Source organism: Myxocyprinus asiaticus, chromosome 6, assembly GCF_019703515.2.
Source record: "Myxocyprinus asiaticus isolate MX2 ecotype Aquarium Trade chromosome 6, UBuf_Myxa_2, whole genome shotgun sequence".
NCBI classification, from domain to species: Eukaryota; Metazoa; Chordata; class Actinopteri; order Cypriniformes; family Catostomidae; genus Myxocyprinus; species Myxocyprinus asiaticus.
In genome coordinates, this window is record NC_059349.1 from 19,967,959 (window position 1) to 19,993,743 (window position 25,785).

Genomic DNA, 25,785 nt, shown 5'->3' on the forward strand with positions numbered 1-25,785 from the left:
AGTGGACAGACAAATTGTTTGTCGCTGGAATCTTGTCGCATTGTGACTGGTTAGGTCACAGGTCTTATACCTGCGACACAGTATTTTTAGTACATTAGAAAGTTGTCATGACATTACTTGATGCTAATACAAAAGATTTAGTATTTTGTGAATTGTAGGAAAGAGGACGTGTTTTTCCCAACCTGAACGAAGCTGTTTGATTCGCCCGTTGCTGCTGTTGATGTCTACAGGCAAGAAGTCCTTGAACCAGGTGATCTCTGGATCAGGGTTTCCACTGGCAGCACAGAGCATTGTGGCGGTTCTTGTGCGCTCCACCACTTTCAGCTGAGGGCCCATGTCAATGGTGGGGAAGCCATGAGGAATCTGGTTTTCTGAAATAAGAAAAACACAGGTCAAGTCAGGAGTAGAAGGCCGAATAATTTAGCAAATAAGGGTAATGTCAGTAGTTTCAAGAAAATATCTTCTTGCTATGAATACAGGGGTGTAGATGCGAGCCAGAAGTTATTGTCCTACAATGTTAGTGCACTGAATCAGTTCACTACCCAGAAAAGGTCTTCCTGCAAATTAATGAGATAAAAAGCATGGCGAGGCTAATCCACAAGCAGTTTGTTTTGTGTGCCGTTACTCTAACATTTAACACCATATGGACTCAAAGCTTTAAGCTTCAAGCTTTAAGTTTGTCCTAAATCTTTACTGGAGGTTATGTTAAGTAGAGATGGACCAAAAACCAAATGAAAAAAATGTCATCTAGAAATGAATCCCAACATGAAAGGGTTTATTCACAAGTATTCCTCATAAATTCTAATTGCTGTCATCTTTTCCACAATTTTCTGCAATTATTTAAACTCAAAAAGCTTAAATGCACATACTCTATTAAAACTTTATGTAGATATTTCAGCTGTAGGTATGCTTTCTATTTTGGTTTAGTAAACTTTAAAGGCTTTAAAGGCTTTGCTTTATATTGTAATATTAATTTATTATACATAGTGATATTGGAATTCTGAATTATAAATGGTCTTCCTTCTTGCACTCATTGGCATATTGAATTGTGATTGGTCTTTTCTATATCACATCTATTTAACCATATCTAGCCAAACATGCTCTAATGCAACATTTGTTTAAGAAGGAAAGATTAAAGCTCAAGTTTACCTAAAACTGTAACATTATTCCTTTGCTGCCTTGCAAGCACTGGTATTTCCTTCTGGAAAAGCAAATCTAGTAGCCAAATAATGCTTTGCCCTTTATTGCTGTGAATAATTGCAAAATGACTAAAACCTTTTCCACTCTAATAACGACCGTGACGCTTTTTACAATTTTTACACAAGGGAGTAACAGAGCATACTGTATACCTGTAAGTAGTAATCACACATTTCATAATTATCAAACATTATATGAAGAATCATAAATAATTAACGCTAATTATATGAAAAGCTGAAAATAAAAGCAAGTGGGTGAGGCTATAAACATACGGTTTCCAAACAAATGCAAACATAAACCGTGCCATTGCTGTGGCACTTGTTAGAAATTCATCATTTTAGCTCAAGCATTCACACAAATGTTTGGATGAAAGCCCAGTATGCGTAATATTCACACTTGCCATATCCACAACATTACGCCAACATCACACTCTCTTTGATGCGACGGTAAGCCAAAGGGCAAGGCTGAATTAATCGGTTCGAGACACTCCTCTGCATGTAACGTACATTTCACTTCTCCAGCACAGGTTAGCTCCTCTTATCAAGCAATGCTCAGTTATTACTGGACTATAGTCCACTGTGATTTATTTTTTCTTCCTATTGTAATACATTCAAAATTAAATCACTGTCATATTGATCCTCAGAGCTATATGCAACTCATCTAATAGAAACCAAATTATATAGCTCTCACAAAAGACCTGTGTTCCAGGACAATGTTAATCACAAGCATGTGTAACACAGTGGGCAAACCTCAAAAGGGTTATTTCACAAATCGCTAACTCTCTTCTGAAAACATTGAAAGGGGAATAATTTAGGGGGTGGAAAATGTTGCACATTCATGGATACTAGATTGTAGTTAGCACCGAACTTACATTGGAAGGAACTTTTCAGTAGACAGCACTGTATTACCTTTTTGATTAAGGGTCTGGAATAGATTTTCAGAGGATTTTTTCCCCTCTAACATAAAACGCAGCTTTTTATATGTCAATAATAATAAAAAAAAAACTTCCACCACATTTTAAATATCTGGGGCATTTATGTCACTTTTTGGTGCCCATTTTGCCAGGAGCCCTGATTAATTTCTGACCCTTGTACACGGCAACTCTGAACATGAGGTTGTTCAAGTTACGCCTCATTAAAAAGCAAAAGAAGCAAGGGTTTTTTCATGCATGACCTTCAGAAACCACAGCAAGGGTGTGCTGTCATGTATCGAGGTGTCCATTTCTGTCTTGAGAGGTCAAACTGCCTGTATGAGTGTGGGCAGTATCATTGTGCTGGGTCCTGCACTGTATCTGAATAAACAGTGGAATACATTTTCTTGAGAAAAAAAATGTATACACAAATAATCCCTACCAAGTATCACACACTCAGCATGCAAGAGAGAAAGAACTTCTGAGTGAAAACCAACTGTGCTGTTTCCTCAGTAGAGTGTGAAGACGTTATATTTTAGGCTCTTCAATCAGGAGTGCAAAAATTGAGTTGAAAAATACATCAAGCCCCTGGCATTTCAGGGTATGAAGCTATGTCCAAACAATCTTTCATTAGTGCCATCTGATGAACTTTCCTTAGTGTCTCAGGGAGCAAAATAAGCAACAAACTATGTGCTATTATGAGCTGTCGTATAAAGAGAAGATCACACACACTCTCTGTGAGGTGGTTCATATTTTGACTGTTAGTAATGTTTATAATTATGACTGAGCAAGGTGAGATTGAAAAAAAAATTGTAATGGCATGTGAAGTTAAAAACAATTTGAGAACAGGAAGGATTTATTTCACAAAAGAGTGCACAACTGGTGGTTAGGCTTTCGCATTGCCTAAATAAAAGCTCCATTCTCTGTTCCTAAAATAACCTTTATCACTTACACCTCTTTACTCTGTACGAGGTTTTTAAAAAACAGAAAACTTAAAGCTAATTTTTTTTTTTTTAAACAATCCTTGTGTGTTTACTGTATATTAAATCGAGCAATGTCTCCATTACTGAGATGAAAAAGTAAGAGAGGACAAGTCTACAATACGTCCCACTCTGTCCTGAGGCTCTGCCGGCATAGATGTGGGCGCCACAGCAGATGGCGGTTTGAATTTAAAAAGCCTGCCAACGCTATTTTCATTGTATCCCTGAAGCAGTTATGACAAGGTACTTGGCTCCAATGGGGTGATACATTTGGTGGGTAATTGGGATGTCATCTTGTAAGGAGCAGATGGAAACTTGACAGAAAAAGAAGGCCGTGGGAGGAACAGCGAGAGGGCTTTGCAGAAATGTTCCACCAACCAGTCGATATCAATGTCTTAGGGCCGAGAAACTGAACTTCAATGACAGTGATGTCATGGTCTGAGGTTTCCTCTCTGTTTGAGGCAGAGTTTTATTTCACCTTCATTTGAGATGTTAGTAACCGGCTGACGACATGGTATATGAGAAGCAGAAATCCTAACAATTGCAAACAAAGAGTACAGGCTAAAATATTTATGCAACATCAACACCTTGTTTGTATTGAGTTACTTTGAAAATGCAAGTTGAGCCTAAAGCCATTTCAAGTGAAACAAAGATTTGGCAGCTCAACTATGATTTAGTTTCATGACTACTAAAACAACCTCCAACCTCCACTGATTATGTTCTCCTCCCTGTGGGATTTCACCAAGAATCACTACAGTAGGTGTGGACAACTTTCTCTAACCATTCTGTTTATATTTTGATTATGTGGCAATATTGTTTATTTTGGATGAAGTATTACGTTTGGATTACCTTTTACATGACTTGCGTTATCATTCCCCAATTAATTCTATGTAGTTAAAATAGCTGTGTTTTAACATGCTTACCATGCGCTCTTGCATTACTGTGGTGTTAACAACCTCAGTACTCAAGGGGGCAATAGAGTTACCTTCAAAGTCTGTGCCATTAAACTTGGTGTTATTATTCAGGTAAGTTGCTATAAATATACTGATTTACTTGCTCAGCAAAAGCTCACCATAGAAGCAGACAGAATTCACACCAATGAATTCTGTCGCCTTTATTCATTTTCAGTAATGCTGATAATGCAACGCATACTTGCATTGCGTTATAAATTGCGATCTGACATATTTTGGAACATAACGCACAAAATCGAGCTTATGTACCTAGAAACAATATGGAAGATAGACTAACACACGACATACAAAGAAAAAAAAAACATTCAACAAGTGCTATTTTTTTTCATTCTGCTATGCATTTAAGCAATCCCCAGGACATCTTTCTGTTCTAAGCTCAAAAACATGTTGCCTCTTGTGCTTTCACTATTTTTACTGTTTATATTGTACACTACCTAGCAACTTCACCCTTCTGTGATGCTATCTGTATCGCTTTTTATATGAATGTCAGCGATGCGTCAAAGCCCTCACATGAGCCATGTGAACCAACTTTAAGTTTTCTCTTGCTCACATAAGATGTTTTGTAGGTTCATACAGCTCATTTAGAGCAAATATTTAAGCTAATACCTTGTCATGACCTCCATCATCAGGTACCACAGTAACAATAGCATCCATGCAACGAAATCTACTTTTGCCACCCAGAGTCCCAGAAAGGGTATGAGACCTTACCAGAGCAGGCCCTTGCAGATGGCAATCTTTTGTATTATCTCCTTGGCAGTGGAACAAAACCAGAAGCACCCAAGTTTTATTGATGCATGTGACCATAAAGGAGCCAACAATGTAGCACACCACAAACCCATCTATAATCAGTTGCATGGAAACAAAGAGGACACTGTTCTTTGCAAAGCAGTAAATTATACGCTTTAAGACTATGAGCAATCTGGTAAAGGTGCTCAAAATAAAATGGAGGAACAGATACAAGCTTCAATGTAGGTGATATCTACAGTACCTGAAATTTAGAAGAGATAAGTTCTGTGGAAAGCCAATGAAATCCGAGTGAAACAATGGCAGAGAAATAAGGGTGCATCATTGCAAAAACAAAATTTGTGCCTGTTAAAAGGATTGTTCACCCCAAAAAAGGCAAATTCAGTCACCATTTACTCACCCTTGTGTTGTTCCCCGATAAAATAAAACTTTACACAAAATGACATTTGCTGGCAATGGTGACTGATGTACTGCCTAACATCATCTTTCCGTTGCATGGAAGAAAAGACGTTATAGGTGTTTGGAACATGAGAGTGAGTAAATTACAAACTCTCCATTTTTTTGGGTGAACTATCCCTTTAAGAGAATAACAACGGCATTTCAGGTAGGCAGGATAAAGTAGGACAGAACGGTGTTGTCCTAAAGGCAGAGAAGGGGAACGGTGAACCCAGCAAAGGTGAAAACATAGCATGGGCTCCCATTAATGTGGTTTAGACATGCTTAGGCATCAAGCGGCGAGGAATGTAACAAACACTGCAGTGGAGCTGACATGAGAAGTAATACGGGGCACCGTGGGAGGACAAAGAGTGAAAAGGAGGACAGTTGGGATACATGCCAACCTCCTGCCAGCTCCAATTATCAAGGAGAATAGAGTGTGGCACGCAGGGTGATGGGTCTAATCAAACCCCTGCTGAAGAGACAAGTCTCTGTCCTCAGACCTCACTGTGAAACAGCCTGAGCGCTTTCCACGTTCACGACAGGCATAGTTATTTCACCCACAAACATGTTGCAGCAGAAGAGGATGCTTAAATGGTGATGAAGCACCATGGGGGACTCACACAGAGAACAACCCATTCTTCTGAGATGGATCTTGGATGTTATATCCATGTGCATGTTAAGAAGCATATGAAGGTTGTAGAAGAACAGTCAACTTCCAGAAACCTTACTTCAGGGTTCCCACACTTTTTGACCAATTAATTTCCAAAACCTTTTCCAGTGGTTTGCGATTACTGGATAAGGATTTTCACAAATCATTCAATTCAAAGAAAAGAACTTACTCAAAAGAACAGTTCACTCCCAGATCAGATATCACAATGGCTTGCGAGCCATATCTGGGTTTTATGGTGAGTTCAAGTCATGTTAGAATGATCGTATTTAAAAGTTAAATGCACATGAACGCCACCACAAAGTCGTAATTACGAGTGGGAAACTCTGGATTTTCTTCAAACACAACTTACCGAGTTTGGGGCATGTCAATTTCAGAATCATGGTGGAAGCAATTGTTATTGTTAATATTCAGTTTTACTTGAGGATTTTGACTGTGCTGTTAAGTTTGTATGCATTTTTTGTACTGTTAATGAAGAATAACAATAAAACTTGAAAAAAATTAAATTGCAAAATGGGTTTGTTCTTTCCGAGTAAAATCACTTGAACACACATAACATCATATTTACGATTTCCAACCTCGTATGTACGAACTTTCTGGGAGGACACCATTCCTCAACTCAGGAAAAAAAAGCCAATTAGTTCAGAGCAGATCAAAGCTATAAAAATGTATATTAATTTTCAAGGCTTGGATAACACAATTTTAAAATTCCCTGAAATTTCAGATTTTCAATGACTGTGGGACCTCTGATACTTGTAAAATTTGTCCTACTAAATGTTTATACTCTGTAAGGCAACTTCTGAACACAAATTGTTCTAAAAGCATTTTAGAAAAGTATAAGACTGTAATAAGACTGTGAGCATTTCTTCAAAAGTCTCTGCAGTTTTTTCCAAAACAAATGCCCTTGTAGTTTTCATATGAGTGTGTTTGAAAGTAATGAATGACAATAATTAAAGATGACATCTCTTTTGATGGAGGGAGCGGAAGGATTTCTGTAATTATATATGACAACAGCACACCATCAATTTTCATACATCTCTTAATTTCAAGAGATCATTTAAAAACCAGGTTTGTCCTCCTCTGAGAGAAAAGATTTCCCCATTATTCACCTTGCCAAAATCTGTTTTATAGGCTTATCACTGAAAACAACATATTAAAAAGATAAAGTGTTGATTGAGGAGTGTAGAAAAAAAGTCGACCTATTACTAGTGCAACCAAACAGAATTACAAAACTAATAAATATTTCCAAACAGGTTTCTCAAACACTCCTACCCGCTCAGATAAACAACATAATGTTTTGGAAGTGCCATAGTGTTTACAGTGTTCTGGAAACTAACCTCAGAATAGCTTACTTTTAGTGGTCTCTACACATTAATCTGACATTGGAGAAAGTATTTTAACAGTTGGAGTTGAGCTACATCACAGAATTATTATGCTGCTCAGATGCAAATGAAGCTCAGAACGCTAGGGTCCAGCATGCACTGAAGCTCTGTTCCAAAATGTGCTATCTGCTGTCTACATTTTTATCATCAATGTTTTTTGGTTTTGAATGAATGATATTTATAACGAAAAATCTCTCACTTCATATGCCATTTTGCTTGTCCGAATCCATTCTGCATTCTCATTGAATGATACATACGATGCTGCCATAGAATTAGGCCAATAAATGTATCTATGTTGCTGTCTGCCTTTTGGAACAGCCTTAGCATTGAGAGTGTATGATGTTATTTTTTTTATTTTTTTATTTTTTATTTTATTTTAACGAAAAAGAATGTAAAAATGCTACAGTAAAAAAAGGTTCAGTGGTCAACAGTGGTTTTCACCTTATGATTGGTAAAACATTCTATTTTATTTAGATAAACAAGATAAAACTGTACTATTATTTTTTTATTTTATTTACTTTACTGTACTATATTGTAAAACAATATTGTAAATACTGTATAGTTTTGAGGAAAAAAGTATGATTTATCTTGTAGTTAACAGTGAAAATGTATATTATGTTTAGCAAGATGATACATGTAATTTTACAGAAAACTATTGTTAATATTATTGTGAAAAACAATAATTGGTTTATTTTTATATCAGTTTTATACATTAGGGTGTTTTATTTTACATTTTATGTTGTTTAGTTATTTTTTTATGCGTTTTATATTATATATATATATATATATATATATATATATATATATATATATATATATATCACACACACACACACACACACACACACACACGCAGCCAAAAGTTTGGAATAATGTACAGATTTTGCTCTTATGGAAAGAAATTAGTACTTTAATTCACCAAAGTGGCATTCAACTGATCAAAATGTATAGTCAGGACATTAATAATGTGAAAAATTACTATTACAATTTGAAAATAATTAAATAAATATATTCATTCATTCCAGAACTACTTAAACTACTTCAAAGGGTTCTCATCAAAAAATCCTCCATGTGCAGCAATGACAGCTTTGCAGTTCCTTGGCATTCTAGCTGTCACTTTGTCCAGATACTCAGGTGATGTTTCACCCCACGCTTCCTGTAGCACTTGCCATAGATGTGGCTGTCTTGTCGGGCACTTCTCACACACCTTACAGTCTAGCTGATCCCACAAAAGCTCAATGGGGTTAAAATCCATAACACTCTTTTCCAATTATCAGTTGTCCAATGTGTTTCTTTGCCCAGTCTAACCTTTTCTTTTTGTTTTTCTGTTTCAAAAGTGGCTTTTTCTTTGCAATTCTTCCCATAAGGCCTGCACCCCTGAGTCTTCTCTTTACTGTTGTACATGAAACTGGTGTTGAGCGAGTAGAATTCAATGAAGCTGTCAGCTGAGGACATGTGAGGCATCTATTTCTCAAACTAGAGACTCTGATGTACTTATCCTCTTGATTAGTTGTACATCTGGCCTTCCACATCTCTTTCTGTCCTTGTTAGAAGCAGTTTTCCTTTGACTTTGAAGACCGTAGTGTACACCTTTGTATGAAATTTTCAGTTTTTTGGCAAATTCAAGCATTGCATAGCCTTCAATCCTCAAAACAATTGACTGACGAATTGCTAGAGAAAGCCGTTTCTTTTTTGCCATTTTTGACCTAATATTGACCTTAAGACTTGCCAGTCTCTTACATACTGTGGCAAATCAAAAACAAACACAATGTTAAGCATTATTTAACGAACCAAATAGCTTTCAACTGTGTTTGATATAATGGCAAGTGATTTTCTAGTACCAAATCAGCAATTTAGCATGATTACTGAAGGATAAGGTGTTGGAGTGATGGCTTCTGGAAATGGAGCCTGTCTAGATTTTACCAAAATGACTTTTTTCAAATAGTGATGGTGTTGTTTTTTACATCAGTAATGTCCTGACTATACTTTGTGATCAGTTGAATGCCTCTTTGGTGAATTAAAGTACTAATTTCCTTCCGAAACAGCAAAATCTGTACATTATTCCAAACTTTTGGCTGCCTGTGTGTGTGTGTGTATGTGTGTATATATATATATATATATATATATATATATATATATATATATATTTTTTTTTTTTTTTTTTTACGGTGCACCTACAGCATGATGAGCTAAAATGCTTTCTAGGTTGTCAAAACACTAGTTTTGTTTGTAAAGGTCAAATCTCCTGTTGTGTTCATTTTCATAGGAATTTACTGCTAGGAATCAATAAGGGCCAAACAGCAAGTAGAAAACAGACACATTAAAAATCAATAGTTGCTTGAAACATCCTTACGTGTTAAATTGTATAATTGGCCACAGCTTGTTGTAGAGACCCACAACCTCACATACACATGCAGTAAATAAAGCAGCATGTGTAAAGGTGAACCGCACCCTAGAAGCTGCAGAGTACAGTCTGCAGCATATTTCAGCAGCACGCTGTTTATCTAAGTCGGTAGCGGGAAAAGAGGTTTAATGCATGCCATGACCTTTGAAATAATACACTTTTTCTTGCTGGGCAGAATATTCACCCTGACTTCCTAACCAACAGTCACTTAATCAATTCTGGGCAAATCGCGTTGTTGGCCTCTCTCTCCATATAGGTCTGTCTCTCTGTCTCACCCTTCTTACTATGTGTCCTCCAGCTTCTTGTGTGTCAGTATGATCTACAGCTCTGCCACAGGCACATGGTTGTTATTTATGCTACAGAACACTGGTTTGTACATAACAGCACATGTGTGACCTATTACCACAAGCAAAGGGTGATCGTTCCACTCAAGCACAACAGCCCGAGTCACCTTGTGCCATGACAGCCATGTGGAAATCTGTTATAGGGCACCTTATTTAGATGTAGAAAACATGGTGAGCACCACCGCTTGCAAGTAAAACAAAGAAAATTGGTGATTTTATGTTCTGTGACTCATTAAATAGTGTCAAATAAGTAAACTGAATACAAAAGCATCTACCTTTCGATTTTTGAGCCCAGTGGATTTTGAATGCAGCTTCCAATAAAAATGATTTATATAATAATTTATGATAATTAAGCTGTATGTGCTTGTCTAAAATCACCTATTCACATGACAAAATTAGGTCAGTCCAATCAAGTAACACCTTCCACAGATCATAAACTGACATTTCTGTTATCATCTACCCACCCTCATGTTGTTTGAAACTCCATGTGTATGGCATTTTACCCCTTGTCATACATTAACATATATTTACATTTATGTTTTTCCCCCCATTTAATAATGTCTTATGTAGGGGTGGATAAAAATATTGATTGTCCGATGCATTGTGATCTTCATGTGAATGATCTCGATATCGATTCTTTAATTCCAAGATTGATCTTTTATTCTTTGCGCAACACCCTACTACAATAGATGAAATCACTCGTATTTGCAACCATATTTTGCACTATTCGACTAAAATGTATATATTAGGTAACTGGCAGGTAAATGTTCCTTTGTGGACATGTATGGTGCCATCCTTTGATGAAATATCAGAATATAATACACTGTATTATAAAAGTTTAAATGTTACATTTGTGGGGTGTCATTTATTAAGTAAATCTTTAAATATTACTGAAACTAAAAGGTCCTACTAACTTTTGTCTCTGTCTTTGATATGCTCAAAGATCAGAAGTTGCCTGCCTATAACATGTACTTTAAAACTTGATTTAAAAACACTATTTTGTCCCTTTCTGCTTCCTGTAGTTCAACACAAATTGTGTACAATTTACAGTTTTATAGCCTATTATTGATTCATCGAAATTAAGCTAATTTAGAAGATGCCATGCTGTAAAAAGTCTAAAATAAGTGCTTATAAGAATAAATATTTGTTATATTTGGCAAAGTTTGTGAAGTTTATGGCATCGTGTCTTAATAAAAGAGTTTTGCAAAAAACACAAATCCTGGCTCGTGACTTAAAGTTTGCAAATTCCTTGAGCACAACTCTTTGTTTTCAGGGTTACACATCTAAATATTTGGTACTAACTGCATCTGGATGAACCAACTCAACATAGTTTCCAATATCTCACCAAGACAGGCATTTTGACCATTCAGATACCTATCACAGCCACAATGGCAAGTCACGAGTGCATGCACGCACTGTCGTATGAGTGCTGAAAAGCAGCTGACAGTATGTGGGTATTGAACTGAGATGATATTTGGTATTAGTGATACTGTAGAAAGACCGGTATTATTTACTTATATATATGCAGCATATATTATTTAATATTTTAAAATCATACATATTATGTATCAATTTGATACCGAAGTACTGGTACTTTTGACAACACTTCAAGATGATAAAAACATTGGGACTCTACTGGAAACAGTTGGGGCATAAGCCCCAGTAACCCACCCCTTGTGCTGCCAATGCTACATCCTCCGCCTTTTAGTGTTTGTTCTTCACCACTGTAGTAGCTGCATCTCAATCAAGTTTTGAATAAGCATTGTTTAAATTAAAGATACAATTCTAATATTTTGGCTAATTTGTGAATGCTTTTAGCTTCCAATAAGCAAATGCTTTCAGCTAGCAATAGACTGATAGGGAAAGCTATATCAATCCCCAGTTAGCTACTACTTTTACCTCACCTGCTCATAGGACTGGATTAGTCCATTTGTTTAACACACTCTAAGACTATGATCACTTCACCCTGCAGCTACACTGACCAGCCTGTTGGACATACGACGACTCAAAGTCTGAACTGCTCCAATTACTCAGCTTAGTGAGCATGGCTTCCAGAGCCACAGGGTTGCTTATCCACAATTACCAGGGCAACATCAGTCTGTGAATGGCTTCTCTAGCATTCTTTGGGAGCACAACAGAGAATACTGCAACAGCTCTAGAAATCTGTTCACAGATTTAAAGCCAGTGCCATATGTCAGTAAAATCTATTGACATCAGTTCCTTCCAACCTCAACTGGCTTGGAAGGAGCTCTCTATATGGACGAGGGCTGTAAATGTCTCTTCTATAGAGAATCAACGAATGACTACTATGAGATCTGACAGACACAAACATGTTCTGTCAGGATTAATTACAGATGTTAGTCATAATTACAGAAAACACTTTTAATTTGGATTGTAAATGAAGCTGTGTATTTCACTGCAACTCACCCATAGAGGACACATTCGGTTCTTGTTTACATGTCAGAGACCCGCATTGTCTGCAAAATTAGCTGATTAAGCAATAAGGTACCAAAGACTGTGCTATATGGTGAATATAGTCACGGCTAAAGGGGTTTAGGTGTTGCAAAGCAATTCCAACTTCTATATTTGAATTAATTGTGTTTAACTTATTCAAGTGAAACTACAAAGCCCTTGAAAGTGCGGCAGAGATGCCGATACAGACTCCAGGTGAGTGATTCCACCCGGCCATATTGCACAAGTCCTTGGGAGAGGCCGCGCTCGACAGACGCAGTTTGTAACTGTCAAACACTCATGATCTACAGTGCTGGGCTTCAAGCCAGCAGATGGTGGGAGAAATTAAACTTGTGACATGGACCGCTGACTGAAGCCGAGAAAGCAGTTGGAGACCACACCTGTAGAGTAGAAGGGATTTGCGAGCGTTGCATGAGAGTGCTTCCCTGAGATGTGTATAAGCAAATTCTGACCTTCCAGTGAAAGACCATGTTATTCATTCAAGCAATAGACCTGCACTATCATTCATGTCTGGATATTCAAAGATATTCAAATGCAAGTTCTAATGAAAACATTGTAATGTGCAGTACCCAATGTGGGTGGTATTTATCCAGAGTGGCCTTTGCTTTTACTTGACTAGCTGGGAAATTAATTAAGACAAATTTTGCACAATGCAAATCTGCAGTCTGTCCTCCAGACAAAGATTGTAATAAATGCCAAACACATGTAGTGTTCTCTAAATTGCTATTTCAATGAGAAAATGTGAGTGATCGGTGGTTGTGCAAAACTTGCCATCACAATGCTTAGATGGGTGACTGCCAGGGCCTTGTTTTGTGGTTGCTAAGGTGTTGTGAGTGGTTTTAGTGTGTTGTTACGTGGTTGCTAAGGTGTTTTGGGAGGTTGCTATGATACTCTGTTCCCTTGATAAGGCTCAGACCAGGACCTCCTTTAATGCAAGTCGGAGATATTTTGCCCATTTTTTCAGAAGGCGAAAAACATAAGTTTGATCGCTTAGAAAATTAATAGCACACCTCTCCTCAACAAATAGCATAATCATTCATGTCCATAACAAAACGATACGGGATGAGTTGCATGGCAAAGTTTAATAATATGGGTTAGGGGTTTGTTCAAATCTCTAAAAGTAAAGGCTATGGCATTCTTCGTCTTTCCGCCTGCAATAATGCCTGAGCAAGGTCGAGCGCTCCAGCCTTTTAAAGTATATTCTTTTGACTGGGAGCCCATATGGACACGTTCAACGTATGCCCACTACAACTGTGCTGACTGTCCACATGTCTAGAAAAACTGGGCTACACATGGACAGTCCATGTGAACTGTGCTGATGATGAAAATTAGTGGCATGTGGAAAAAGTTTTAAGTATGAGTAATAATAAAAGATGCCTAATTTATTCACTGGCATTAAGTAATCTTTACTCTGTGAGCAATGTCAGTAAACTGGGCCATTGGGTTTGTGCCTCTTTGACAGACAAGAGCTCCAGGTGTTTTGCAAGAGTACCTGTAGAGCTCTTGAAGGAAAGATCTGATTGAGGAAACTGTATCCTGAATTTACAGAAAGAAAAAAAATAATAATCCACTGATCCATCATTCAAATGCATTCCTGTGGGATCAGAGCATACTGGGAGTCTTTCTTATTCCTCACTATGTGATACATGAAAGCGTACAGGCAGTCATCATCACGTCAGTTAGAAAACCGACAAAAAACGAGAGAAACTCCTTTTTACCATTTGGAATGGATTTTGAAACAGCAGGTACTACAAAAGCACCCTGATTAAAGTGCAAAATTTTACCTTTAGATTGTGATTTGGTGGGCTGTGTGAAATCATTTAACTGGCTGGTATTAGCAACTACCTTAGGATAGTATACACATCGAGTTACATAGGTCATAATTCAATATGTTGCAATGCATTACAGTATCATAATTGGATCGCAACTGAAACTTTATAGCGGTAAAGAGAGTAAATCTACGGGATCAGTTTCAATCTCTGGCCATGTCCACACTTGTATGTTTTCATTTGAAAACCCATTGATTTTACTATGTACGCCTCTAATCCACAACAGAACGGTGTTTTGCTCCACCGAAAACGGAAACTTTTGCAAACGCTCTCTAATACAGCGTGCTGTGGAAAATAATGTCCATTACAGCGTGCCATAGAAGTAATTCTGACTGCAATGAGAAATACTGATTTTGGAGTTTGTGCTCATTTAGGCAACCTGCTTCTTCATTAATTGAACTGCAGGAAACTATATGATTGCAAAAATGATCAAGAGAAAAATAATCCCTATTAAGGATGAACATTTTGGCAAATTATTTTAACTGAATAACCGCCAGTATTAACCAGTTATTAACCGTTAACTGACATGTCATTAATCAAACAAGTGACCATACAGGCATGACAAAGGCTAAAGATTCTTTGTTAACAAGTCTATACTGGCTGAAGCAAAACAGGCTCACATGCCAGATGTGCATATTTAGCAATAGTTATTACATTAAAATTTGAATGAACAACTGTATATTTCCATCTTATATTTCGTAAAAACAAGTTTACAATGGATCACTTCAATGCCTAATTAACCTACGTATTGGTAAATTTTGCCATGGAAATGGAAATGTTCCCAGATAGCGTACTTTGTAGCTGCACGCTTCATATTTCTCGATCTTTCAGAGGAAGAGAGTGGTTTATGCGTTAAATAGTGCACTTTAGTGTACATAACATGCCCTACGTGATAAACCCATCAAATTACCTCTCTTTAGTGGTTTATTTTTCAAAAACAACAATTTTACTCAATAGTATTAGTTGAACAAATTATTAATTCCAGTTAATCGGCTAACTGTCTACATCCCTAATCGCTATATTTCAAAATATACCCTAATATACCATTTTATTTCTCTAATCAGATTAGACGTGAGGCAATCCGTGGCATAAGAAAGTAGTTTCACACAAGATTGTTTTTTTTTTCCCTTTGTATTTCCTTATTTATTTACTTGTTTGTTGAAGCAATATCACACTCACAATCATGCTGTTTTGTCCATATATCATATATCCATATATCAGCACAGCTATAATTCAGTAATCTATACAGACATAACAGTGCTGATATACGGACATAACAGCACTCTTGATTGTGTAATATTGCTGAAATAATGAATGATTACCATATGCATGGTACATGCATATGGTACTCCAAGGAACTACACATCAGCCTGACTAAAGTGCAGAATTTTATCTTCTGATTGTGATTTAGAGGATTATATTGAAATAATTAACCTGAACAATGTGAAACAGGTACATCTAACAAACTGCTCTGCATTCTGACTTTGCTAAAGTCCTTGAGTGTCAATAATGTCAAATCTCTCAAATTTCTCAGCTACGGAGAAATGAGGAGCAGAAATGGAGTTCAGCGAGATTAAGTCATTATGAATTCACACAGAGGCCTGTCTTGGCATCTGTACAATGTGATTACAACAGAGGCACGGCAAATTTTTATTCAACAGGCAACAGCTGTGAGCAACAAACGCCCACAACCCTGGTGCAAGTGCATCCGACTTAAAATGAAACCTGCTGTTATTTTTATGATATCTAGTTTTTGGAGACGTGTGAGCCCTGAAGGCATGTTATGATGCATGAGTGGCCCACTGTGGTAAACGGCGCCATGGCACACCTTTCTAGAACAATGAGTAACCGAACTGATCAGCAATTACAGCAGACTTTCTTTCGCAGCTGCCATCTGCTTGAATTGGGATCAATTGTGTGATGTTCACATTAACTGTTTAGCAATATGATTTAAGTGAGCAATTAGAGAGGCAGTAGCAGTGACTCATAGACTCCTAAGCTGTGTGTGACCTGCTAAGTTCAGGTGGGAGGGATTTCTGTTACTTAAACAAGTTCTAGAACATTAACAGAAATCTGTAAACCAGGTCATCCAACTTTTTTAGAAGTTTACATTAAAAATTGGGATGTTTAACTCTCTGAAGCACAGAGACGGCTTGTTATCTGAGCAATCTTGTCTTTTCCAGCCACCTGGTAACAACTGTATTTCTGGATACAAGCACCACCACACACCATGCTAGCTATATATTTAAATCACTCTGGACCCCACTCACCCTGCCCACTAACTTTTTGAACTGTTGCCTTCTGGCCGATGCTTCAGAGCACTGAGCACCAGAACCGTCAGGCACAGGAACAGTTTTTTCCCTCAGGTTATCCATCTCATGAACAGTTAAAACTGCCCCATTGAGCAATAATTATGTGCAATTCACAGTCTAGTCTTTTTATATTTATCCAACACATCCAACCTCTTCTGCCATTACATTCCCTTGCACTGTATATAACAGATTTGTATTTAGATTTGCACAACCTATGTGTATGTATGTATGTATATATGTATATATATATATATATATATATATATATATATATATATATACATACATAGTTGTGCTCAAAAATTTGCATACCCTTGGAGAATTGGTAATATATGTACCATTTTTAAAGAAAACATGAGTAAGCAGGCAAAACACATTTCTTTTATTTCTTATGCGATTCATATTCAACTGTAGGTTATAACAGAATGGCACAATCGTAAAACAAAACATGGCAACAATGAAAAAATGTAAATGACCCCTGTTCAAAAGTCTGCAAACCCTTAGTTCTTAATACTGTGTATTGCCCCCTTTAGCATCAATGACAGCGTGCAGTCTTTTGTAATAGTTGTCTACGAGGCCCAAAATTCTTGCAGGTGGTATAGCTGCCCATTTGTCTTGGCAAAATGCCTCCAGGTCATGCAAAGTCTTTGGTTGTCTTGCATGAACCGCATGTCTGAGATCTCCCCAGAGTGGCTCGATGACATTAAAGTCATCAAAGAAGACATTAAAGAACCTTCACCTTTTTCTGCTGTAACCACTGGAGGGTCAACTTAGCCTTGTGCTCAGGGTCATTGTCATGCTGGAAAGTCCAAGAGCGTCCCATGCGCAGCTTTCGTGCAGAAGAATGCAAATTGTCTGCCAGTATTTTCTGATAACATGCTGCATTCATCTTGCCATCAATTTTCACAAGATTCCCCGTGCCTTTAGAGCTCACACACCCCCAAAACATCAGTGAGCCACCACCATGCTTCACAGTGGGCATGGTATTCTTTTCACTATAGGCCTTGTTGACCCCTCTCCAAACATAGCGCTTATGGTTGTGACCATAAAGCTCTATTTTGGTCTTGTCACTCCAAATTACAGTGTGCCAGAAGCTGTGAGGCGTGTTAAGGTGTTGTCAGGCATACTGTAACCGGGCTTTTTAGTGGCATTGGCACAGTAAAGGCTTCTTTCTGGCAACTCGACCATGCAGCTCATTTTTGTTCAAGTATCGTCGTATTGTGCTCCTTGAAACAACCACACCATCTTTTTCCAGAGCAGCCTGTATTTCTCCTGAGGTTACCTGTGGGTTTTTCTTTGTATCCCGAACAATTCTTCTGGCAGTTGTGGCTGAAATCTTTCTTAGTCTACCTGACCTTGGCTTGGTATCAAGAGATCCCTGAATTTTCCACTTCTTAATAAGTGTTAATAAGTGCCAGTACTGACTGGCATTTTCAAGGCTTTGGATATCTTTTTATATCCTTTTCCATCTTTATAAAAGTTCCATTACCTTGTTACGCAGGTCTTTTGACAGTTCTTTTCTGCTCCCCATGGCTCATTATCTAGCCTGCTCAGTGCATCCACGTGAGAGCTAACAAACTCATTGACTATTTATACACAGGCACTAATTGAAATTTAAAAAGCCACAGGTGTGGGAAATTAACCTTTAATTGCCATTTAAACCTGTGTGTGTCACCTTGTGTGTCTGTAACAAGGCCAAACATTCAAGGGTATGTAAACTTTTGATCAGGGCCATTTGGGTGATTTCTGTCATCATTATGATTTAAAAAGGAGCCAAACAACTATGTGATGATAAATGGCTTCATATGATCACTATCCTTAAATAAAAGACAGTTGTTTTGCATGAGCAGTCATATTTTCAAAATCAATGCCAAAATTTCTGCCAGGGTATGCAAACTTTTAAGCACAACTGTAATATATATATATATATTGTCTTATTGTGTATTCTATATATACTTTATTTTCTATTCCATTTTTAATTATTTTTGTATTATTATCTATGTCTTGTTGCTGTTTTTTATTGTTGTGCACTGGAAGCTCCTGTTACCAAGACAAATTCCTTGTATGTGTAAGCATACTTGTCAATAAAGCTGATTCTGATTCTGATAGTTGCTGACAGTCCAGCCATTTAAGGATTAAAGCAAACATAATACATATATCCCTTACAAAAAGGTGCAGTGGCTGTACCACAGTACAGTGATAGTATTGGAGAGAAATACCATGGTATTTTGAAATAAATATTAGAGCTGTCAAAAATTTTAACGTGTTAAGGCATGCGATTAATTAAAATAGTTTAACGCAATAATTTTTCTTAATCACAATTAATGCATTTACATTTAATACAGAATAAACCAGCATAAACACTGGTTGGAAGGGTGGAACCTTTGCAATGTGTCCGCCCGGACTCATTACACTGACGCACACACCACAAACACACACAGCAGTGACACAGTGTCAGTGATAAAGTGATGGGGAAAGGAGCTCTTAATGGAATTTATTTGTACAAAACAAGCCTAGATGGAACTTGTGACAAAAATTTGTATTTTTCAGCCCAAGTAAGGTGCATTTTAATTACCACAGAAGCACGCTAAATCTTTACTATCACCAAAATGTAGAATGAGATGTTTTTGTCTGCAAGCGCTTTTCATGTGGAGTTCAAAGCGGCACTTGACACTGGTGCTGACATGATTGCTGTAATAAAGCAGATAGCCACAGTCTGCCAGCTTATTAATATTGTGGAGGATGAGAGTTTAAGATATTTAATGCCCATTGCTATGAATATGCAACCTATGGGGAGACTAGTTCTTTCAATTAGTCAAACTCCTACTTTGACTTTGGGAAACATTTAATGTTACTAGAATTGGTGCTATTTTAATGCATTTCTATCTTTATATTGTGGAAGGCTTTGTTTGTAAAATGTTAATAAAGCATTATATTGTTACATATCGTTTTATTTTCTTTCCTAAGGAAATAAATGCATTTTGACAGGAAAGACATTTATTTAGTCAAATTTCAACACTTTCAAAATCTGCGATTAGTTGCAATTAACTGAAAAATATGCGATTAATTGTGATTAAATATTTAATCTACTGACAGCACTAATAAATATATACTATGGTATTCGATGATTACCATATCAATGTACTACGTATGTACATGTTATGTAGGTGCATTAAAAAATACAATGGTATTACCATGGTACCATGTCCAAAAAACATTTTGCAGCACATTTTTGCTCTGTTAAAACCTTGATCAAAATGAATGTGTTATACGTAGGCCTCATATAACTTCTATGACAGTGTAAAGATGAGGTCTGAGAATCTATAGTATTTGAGGCTGAGATCCCCAAGACCCTAACAATGCACCACAGAGGACATCCTTTAGTAAGTCATTAGACTACATCATTATCATTCAACTTCTCCTTTGTGCTGGTCTTTGAGCATTGCTGTAAGGCAGAAATGATGCATTGTTAGCTATGAACAATGAGCTATAAATAGAGTTAATTCTCTGTCTCACAGTATCCTGTGGGCGTCCAGTTTATCCACTTCACTGTGGAAAAGCAGCTAAAGGATCCAAGTGCTTGCCTTCAATTGGCACCTCTCTCTTCCTGTATTCCTGTCTGAACGGGACCAGGGGACTCCTCCTGTCCCCAACATTCATGAAATTATTTCTTCATTAGAGGCTTCTCATTTCAACTAACTGGCCTTTGTCTGATCCAACACTAGGGTGAAAAATAAGATTACAGAGGATTACACTGGGGGCACGGGTGTAATCCCAAACACATGGTGGTTGGGAGGGTCAGACGTTAACTACCAGGAATCCTTGGTCATTGCATTTCTGACATCTGAGGAATATTCTAACATATTCATTTAATAGAGTCTGGATTTTCTGCATTTCATCACACGCAGGTGGACCTTGAGCCATATCCCTGTTTAGATCTAGACCTGATATGACACAGAAAGGTCAAGACCCGTTGGCTTTTGTGCATTCCAGGGGCAACTGAAGAACGGGTTGGAGTGTTATTCTTAAAACAGGGTACAATGCCCTAATACAAACAGATACTACGAGTTCTACTAAGTACGCAGCACTCTATGTGCATGTTCTTGCAAATTTACTTGGTGAGAAAGATAATCAAAAATGAAATGTCAATGTACAACCCCTGGAAAAAATAATGGAATCACTACACTTAGAGTATGTTCACCCAGCTTTTTTTTTTTTACTTTGTAGCAAATAAACAAATCACAGATATGACACAAAAATTTTTTGTTTAATAGCTGAACATTCTGGCTTCGTGAAACATCCCCCAAACAAATTAAATTACATATTTTAATTAACAACATTATTTTTTTTTTTTCCCAGATCAAGTAGAGGAATTATCCTATTATTATGGAATCATAAAAAAAAATAATAATAATAATAAAGTAAAAAAAAAAAATCACAATTAGCACTTTGTTGCTCCTCCTCTGGCTTTTATGACAGCCTGAATTATTTGACGCATGGACTTCACAAATGAAAAACAATATTCTCCATCAAGCTGGTTCCAACTTTCTCAAATAGCGATTGACAGATCAGCTTTGCAGGATGGCCTTGTCATGGACCAATTTTTTCAATTTCCACCATAAATTTTCAATTGGATTGAGATCCGACTGTTGTCATTGAGTTGATATGCCTTTCCGGAAGAAAAGCTTTAACACTCTTTGCTCTGTGGCAAGATGCATTATCATCCTGAAAAATGACTTCATCACCAAACCTATTTTCTATCGATGGAATGAGAAAAGTGTCCAAAATTTCAATGTACATCTGTGCATTGACCGTTGAGGTAATAATTGCCATCTCCCCTGGGCCTTTACCTGACATGCAACCCCATATCATAAATGACTGGGGAAATCTGATTGTTTTCTTCAGGCAGTCATCTTTATATGTTTCATTAGAATGGCACCAGACAAAAGTTCCAGCATCATGACTTGGCCAATGCAGATTTGTGATTCATCACTGAATATCACTTTCATCCAATCATCCACACTCCATGATTGCTTCTCTTTAGCTCTTCTGTTTAGGTGTTAGTGCTGGTTTTCGTTTAGCTTTTCTATATGTAAATCCCATTTCATCAGGCAGATTTCTTACAGTTCTGTCACAAACATTGACTCCTGTTTCCACCCATTTGTATTTCATTTGTTTTGTTGTGCATTTTTATTTTCAAGGCATATTGCTTTGAGTTTTCTATCCTGACATTTTTACATCTTCCTTGGTATACCCACATGTTTTCCTTTTATAACCTTCCTATTTTGGTTATAATTTTAGTCACAGCTGACTGGGAACAACCGACCTCTTTTGCCACACTCCATGCTGGATTTCCTTCTTGAAGGAGGTTTATAATCCTTTCTATTGTTTCAATTGACAACTCTCTTGTTGGGGCCATGTTTCCCTTCAATTAGCCAAGTCCAACAGCTCGTTAAGGTCTGTAAGCACTCTCTTTTAACTGCAGACTAATTTGCATTTTTAGACTGTATTTGTTTTAGAAATGAAAATTACAAGGTGATTCCATAATTTTTTTCCTCTACTTGATCTGGAAAAAAATATGCCATTAATTAAAATAATGTAATTTAATTTGTTTGAGGGATGTTTCACGAAGCCAGAATGTTCAGCTATTAAACAAAAATTGTTTTGTGTCATATCTGTGATTTGTTTATTTGCTACCAAGCAAAAAAGCTGGGTGAACATCCTCTAAGTGTAGTGATTCCATACTTTTTGCCAGGGGTTGTATAACAACTTTTACTACTTCTACAACTAACAATAATAATAATAATAATAAGTAGATTTTTGGATTTTATTTATAGGTGCCTTTCAAGATACTCAAGGACACCTTACAACATAGAGGCAAATCAATAAAATACAAACATACAAACATAAAAAACACAAACATCCAATTATATATAAAAAAAAAAATAAAAAAAAATCAATAAAAGCTATTCTAAACGAGTAAGTTTTAATCTGAGCTTTAAACTGGGAAATAGAATCCAACTGGTGAATATGCAGTGGTAAATAATTATGAAGGTATTTTTGGAGCAAATCAACTGAGCGCCTGTAACAGTGGAATTTGTAGTTGTAGAGATTAGCCACACATGTGTACCAGTAAAGTTGAAGTCACAGAGAAAAATGTTTTAAGAGTTGCAAACTTGTATATTTTTTTTTTATTTCCCACAAACACAACACAACAGTTACACCTTCTCAAATTCTTCATTGCAGGTGCACATATCCTATTCTACGAATGACAATTTAAGAAACTCATACACTCACATTTTTGCTACAGTTGCTGCAGTGAATATGGTGCAAAACACATTCACACACCCGCATCAAAAAACGTGAAGTCACGGACAAATTTTGCTCATCCGCAAATCAGTATGTGAATTCATCCAATGAGAGTCGCACACTTGTAGAATATTAAATTTAATTTATAAATATATGTATAAAATGAATCACTCACATGAGATGAAGACTCCATCTTTTCCGACATGGTTGTTTAAGAAATGAGAAGCTACATACTTCATCAGTTAGGGTTAAAAAATTGTTGCCAGCTGAAACATATTAATCACTGCAATAACGATCCAATCATAGGCTCTTAAGTATCTGCTTATTTAAAACCAAAAGGCAACTTTTTTTTGACCAGACAGTGTATTTGAAACATGCCAGATTTCAATTTCAATGTACAAATGTATTAATTTGCAGATCCAGTGACTGTAATGAGTGTTTTTTCCAAAAAAGGCATACATCTATGGAATATTTTAAATGTATTGCTCTGTACGCTCAAATCAAGGGCCATTACAATCACAGGTCAGATGGGCGGGTCTTACCTTCCAGCACGATGAGTTTGGCACTGGTGTTGATTTCTCCCACACTGTTGGTGGCCGTGCACTCATAGATGGCTTCATCTCTGTGAGTGCGCAGTGGCTGGATGCGAAGAACTGAGCCCGAGCCATCATCAAATTCAATCACCTGAGGGAGAAAGATAGGGACAACACTCACACAGTCAGATACTTTTTTCTCTTCTCATCTTAAAATGTACAGCAAACCCTCAAACAGACTGTATATCTTCAAAGAGCAGTGGGTCTTTAATCTTAATTTCCTTCAGAACTTTCAGCTTTCTGCTGTGTTTAGTCATTCTCCTATAACCGCAATGTCTAACCAAGTGGGATATCTGAGAACTTTTGTTTGGGTGGGCATTATTTCGTTTTGTGGCCACGGCCAAGAAAACATTTGCAAGCTTTTTTTTTTTCTTTTTACATTTGCACCATACAGAGGTTGAGATACAGTACAAATAATCATTATTCATCACTTTTACAAACTGGGTTGTAAATTTGTGCTCTATTTTATCCATTAGTAATATATTTTAACGATTGGTATTTTAATAGTAATACTTAGATAAGAAATGTTGTGGCAAAAGCACCACTCAATTCAGATTAACATCCTTTACTGTGGGAATGTTTCTTATGTACAGACACACAATAGACCTGATACATTTTTTTATATATACCTTATTGTCTGTCAAAATGACGGACAGCCTTTTAAATTACCTGCCAATGTTTTCGATATATAAATCAATAAATGACAGAACATTTTCAGTAAACGCAACCACTGTCTGCATTGTCTATTTAAACACAGTACTGTACTATTTAAACTTCGGTTTTCCATGTACCACTACAGCTAGCACACAGTGCATACAAAAGGAAAAACAAAGTATACCTTAGCCTTAAAATGTGTTAAATCAATATAAGAGTACTGTGCTATATTGGTAGCTAAAAACATGATAAAATTAGCCAAAGTATTTAAAAAACAAAAATACAAGGGATGGGGAATGTATAGATCTTTGTGAATGACAGGCACTCCATTTCTGTGGTACTCTGCTCTTTGGGTGCAGACTGGCGTGGGCGTGCTCATTTATACCAAAAAGTGGTAATTTATACACAAATTTTAGTCCTACTGTGGTGCCTTAGGCCTTAAGCCAACAAGGTGTGTATAGGGCTGTAGAACAGGAGACTTAGTAATACAGAGTTGATAAATTCAATGTATATAACCTACTGTGCACTCCTCCCTGGTGGAGATCTGCGTGCATTTGGGTTAAGAGCACACATGCTCGATCTTACTGGTCTGTAAACTCTATACTGTGTAGCCAGGTGCTGGCTAAAGCTACAGATAATAAGATACAGCTACATGTAATAAGTTGAGGGAGACCATGAGCAGGCCAGGTGTGGCAGAAATCTGGGGGAGGCAAGTGTAAATGCAAAGATGAATTGCTGAGATTTTCCTCTTGAAGCTACATTTTTCCCTGCTGGAAAATAATGGGGCCCCCACCAAAGTCCCTAAAAGGCAAGTCAGTTTGCTCAGCGGCCAGCTTGGCATCCTCCCTGGGCAGCTATTTTCTAATGATGCAAGTACAGCTCCTACCTACCTGACTGGGGAAAGACTGAAATTTCCAGACAAAAGTCCAATCTGCAATAAAATCTGATAAAAATGGTATCATACATTTTGATTCTTTAGCACAAATCACTAAAAAACAAAATAAAAAACAGTTTTTTATAGGTTGGTTCAGCTAATTGTGCATGCACAGACTTCCATTCCTACAGCTGACATAGAGCATTGCAATTTTTCCCATTATTTTTTTTAACGTTTTTTTAAACAGTACGCAGGTGTCGAGAGACACTCTTTTAAAGTTGAAGTTCTTTTCACATGATATCTATAACACAGCACTCCTGCAAGTGAATATTAGCGAGATGTGGCACAACGGTTAAATACATCCTTTTAGCTTGTTTACATAGGAAAACAAAAATAGGGGTGCACGATTATAACAAAAATCCTTAATTGTCGAGTAATTCTCTTTATATTGTAACTGTGATTGATTTTGATTAATATAATTTACATAAAATACTTATTTTTTCTGGGGTATATGAATGAAATTCTTCATGAAGGTTACATCTTAAACAAGATGAGAAATGTTTCTAAAATACTTTCTTGCTATTTATAGATTAGTTCACTGATAAGTACACAAAGGCCATCATACGAACATGACAAACAAACCTGATATTCAAATGCTGACTACATTGTACACAGAAATCGGACACGTTTGTGCAACAGACATGT

At 36.9% G+C, this 25,785-nt stretch overlaps 1 protein-coding gene across 6 annotated transcripts in view; it reads right to left on the reverse strand.

The window, feature by feature from the left end:
* LOC127442429 (receptor-type tyrosine-protein phosphatase F) overlaps nucleotides 1-25,785 on the reverse strand; it is a 301,235-nt gene that overhangs the window by 130,460 nt on the left and 144,990 nt on the right. For all 6 annotated transcript variants that reach the window (XM_051700458.1, XM_051700457.1, XM_051700461.1 and 3 more), the window contains exons 4-5: nucleotides 23,502-23,643; nucleotides 183-371 (exon numbers count right to left, since the gene is read on the reverse strand). In XM_051700458.1, the coding sequence (XP_051556418.1) occupies nucleotides 183-371; nucleotides 23,502-23,643 (331 nt within the window). The remainder of the gene's footprint in view (nucleotides 1-182; nucleotides 372-23,501; nucleotides 23,644-25,785) is intronic.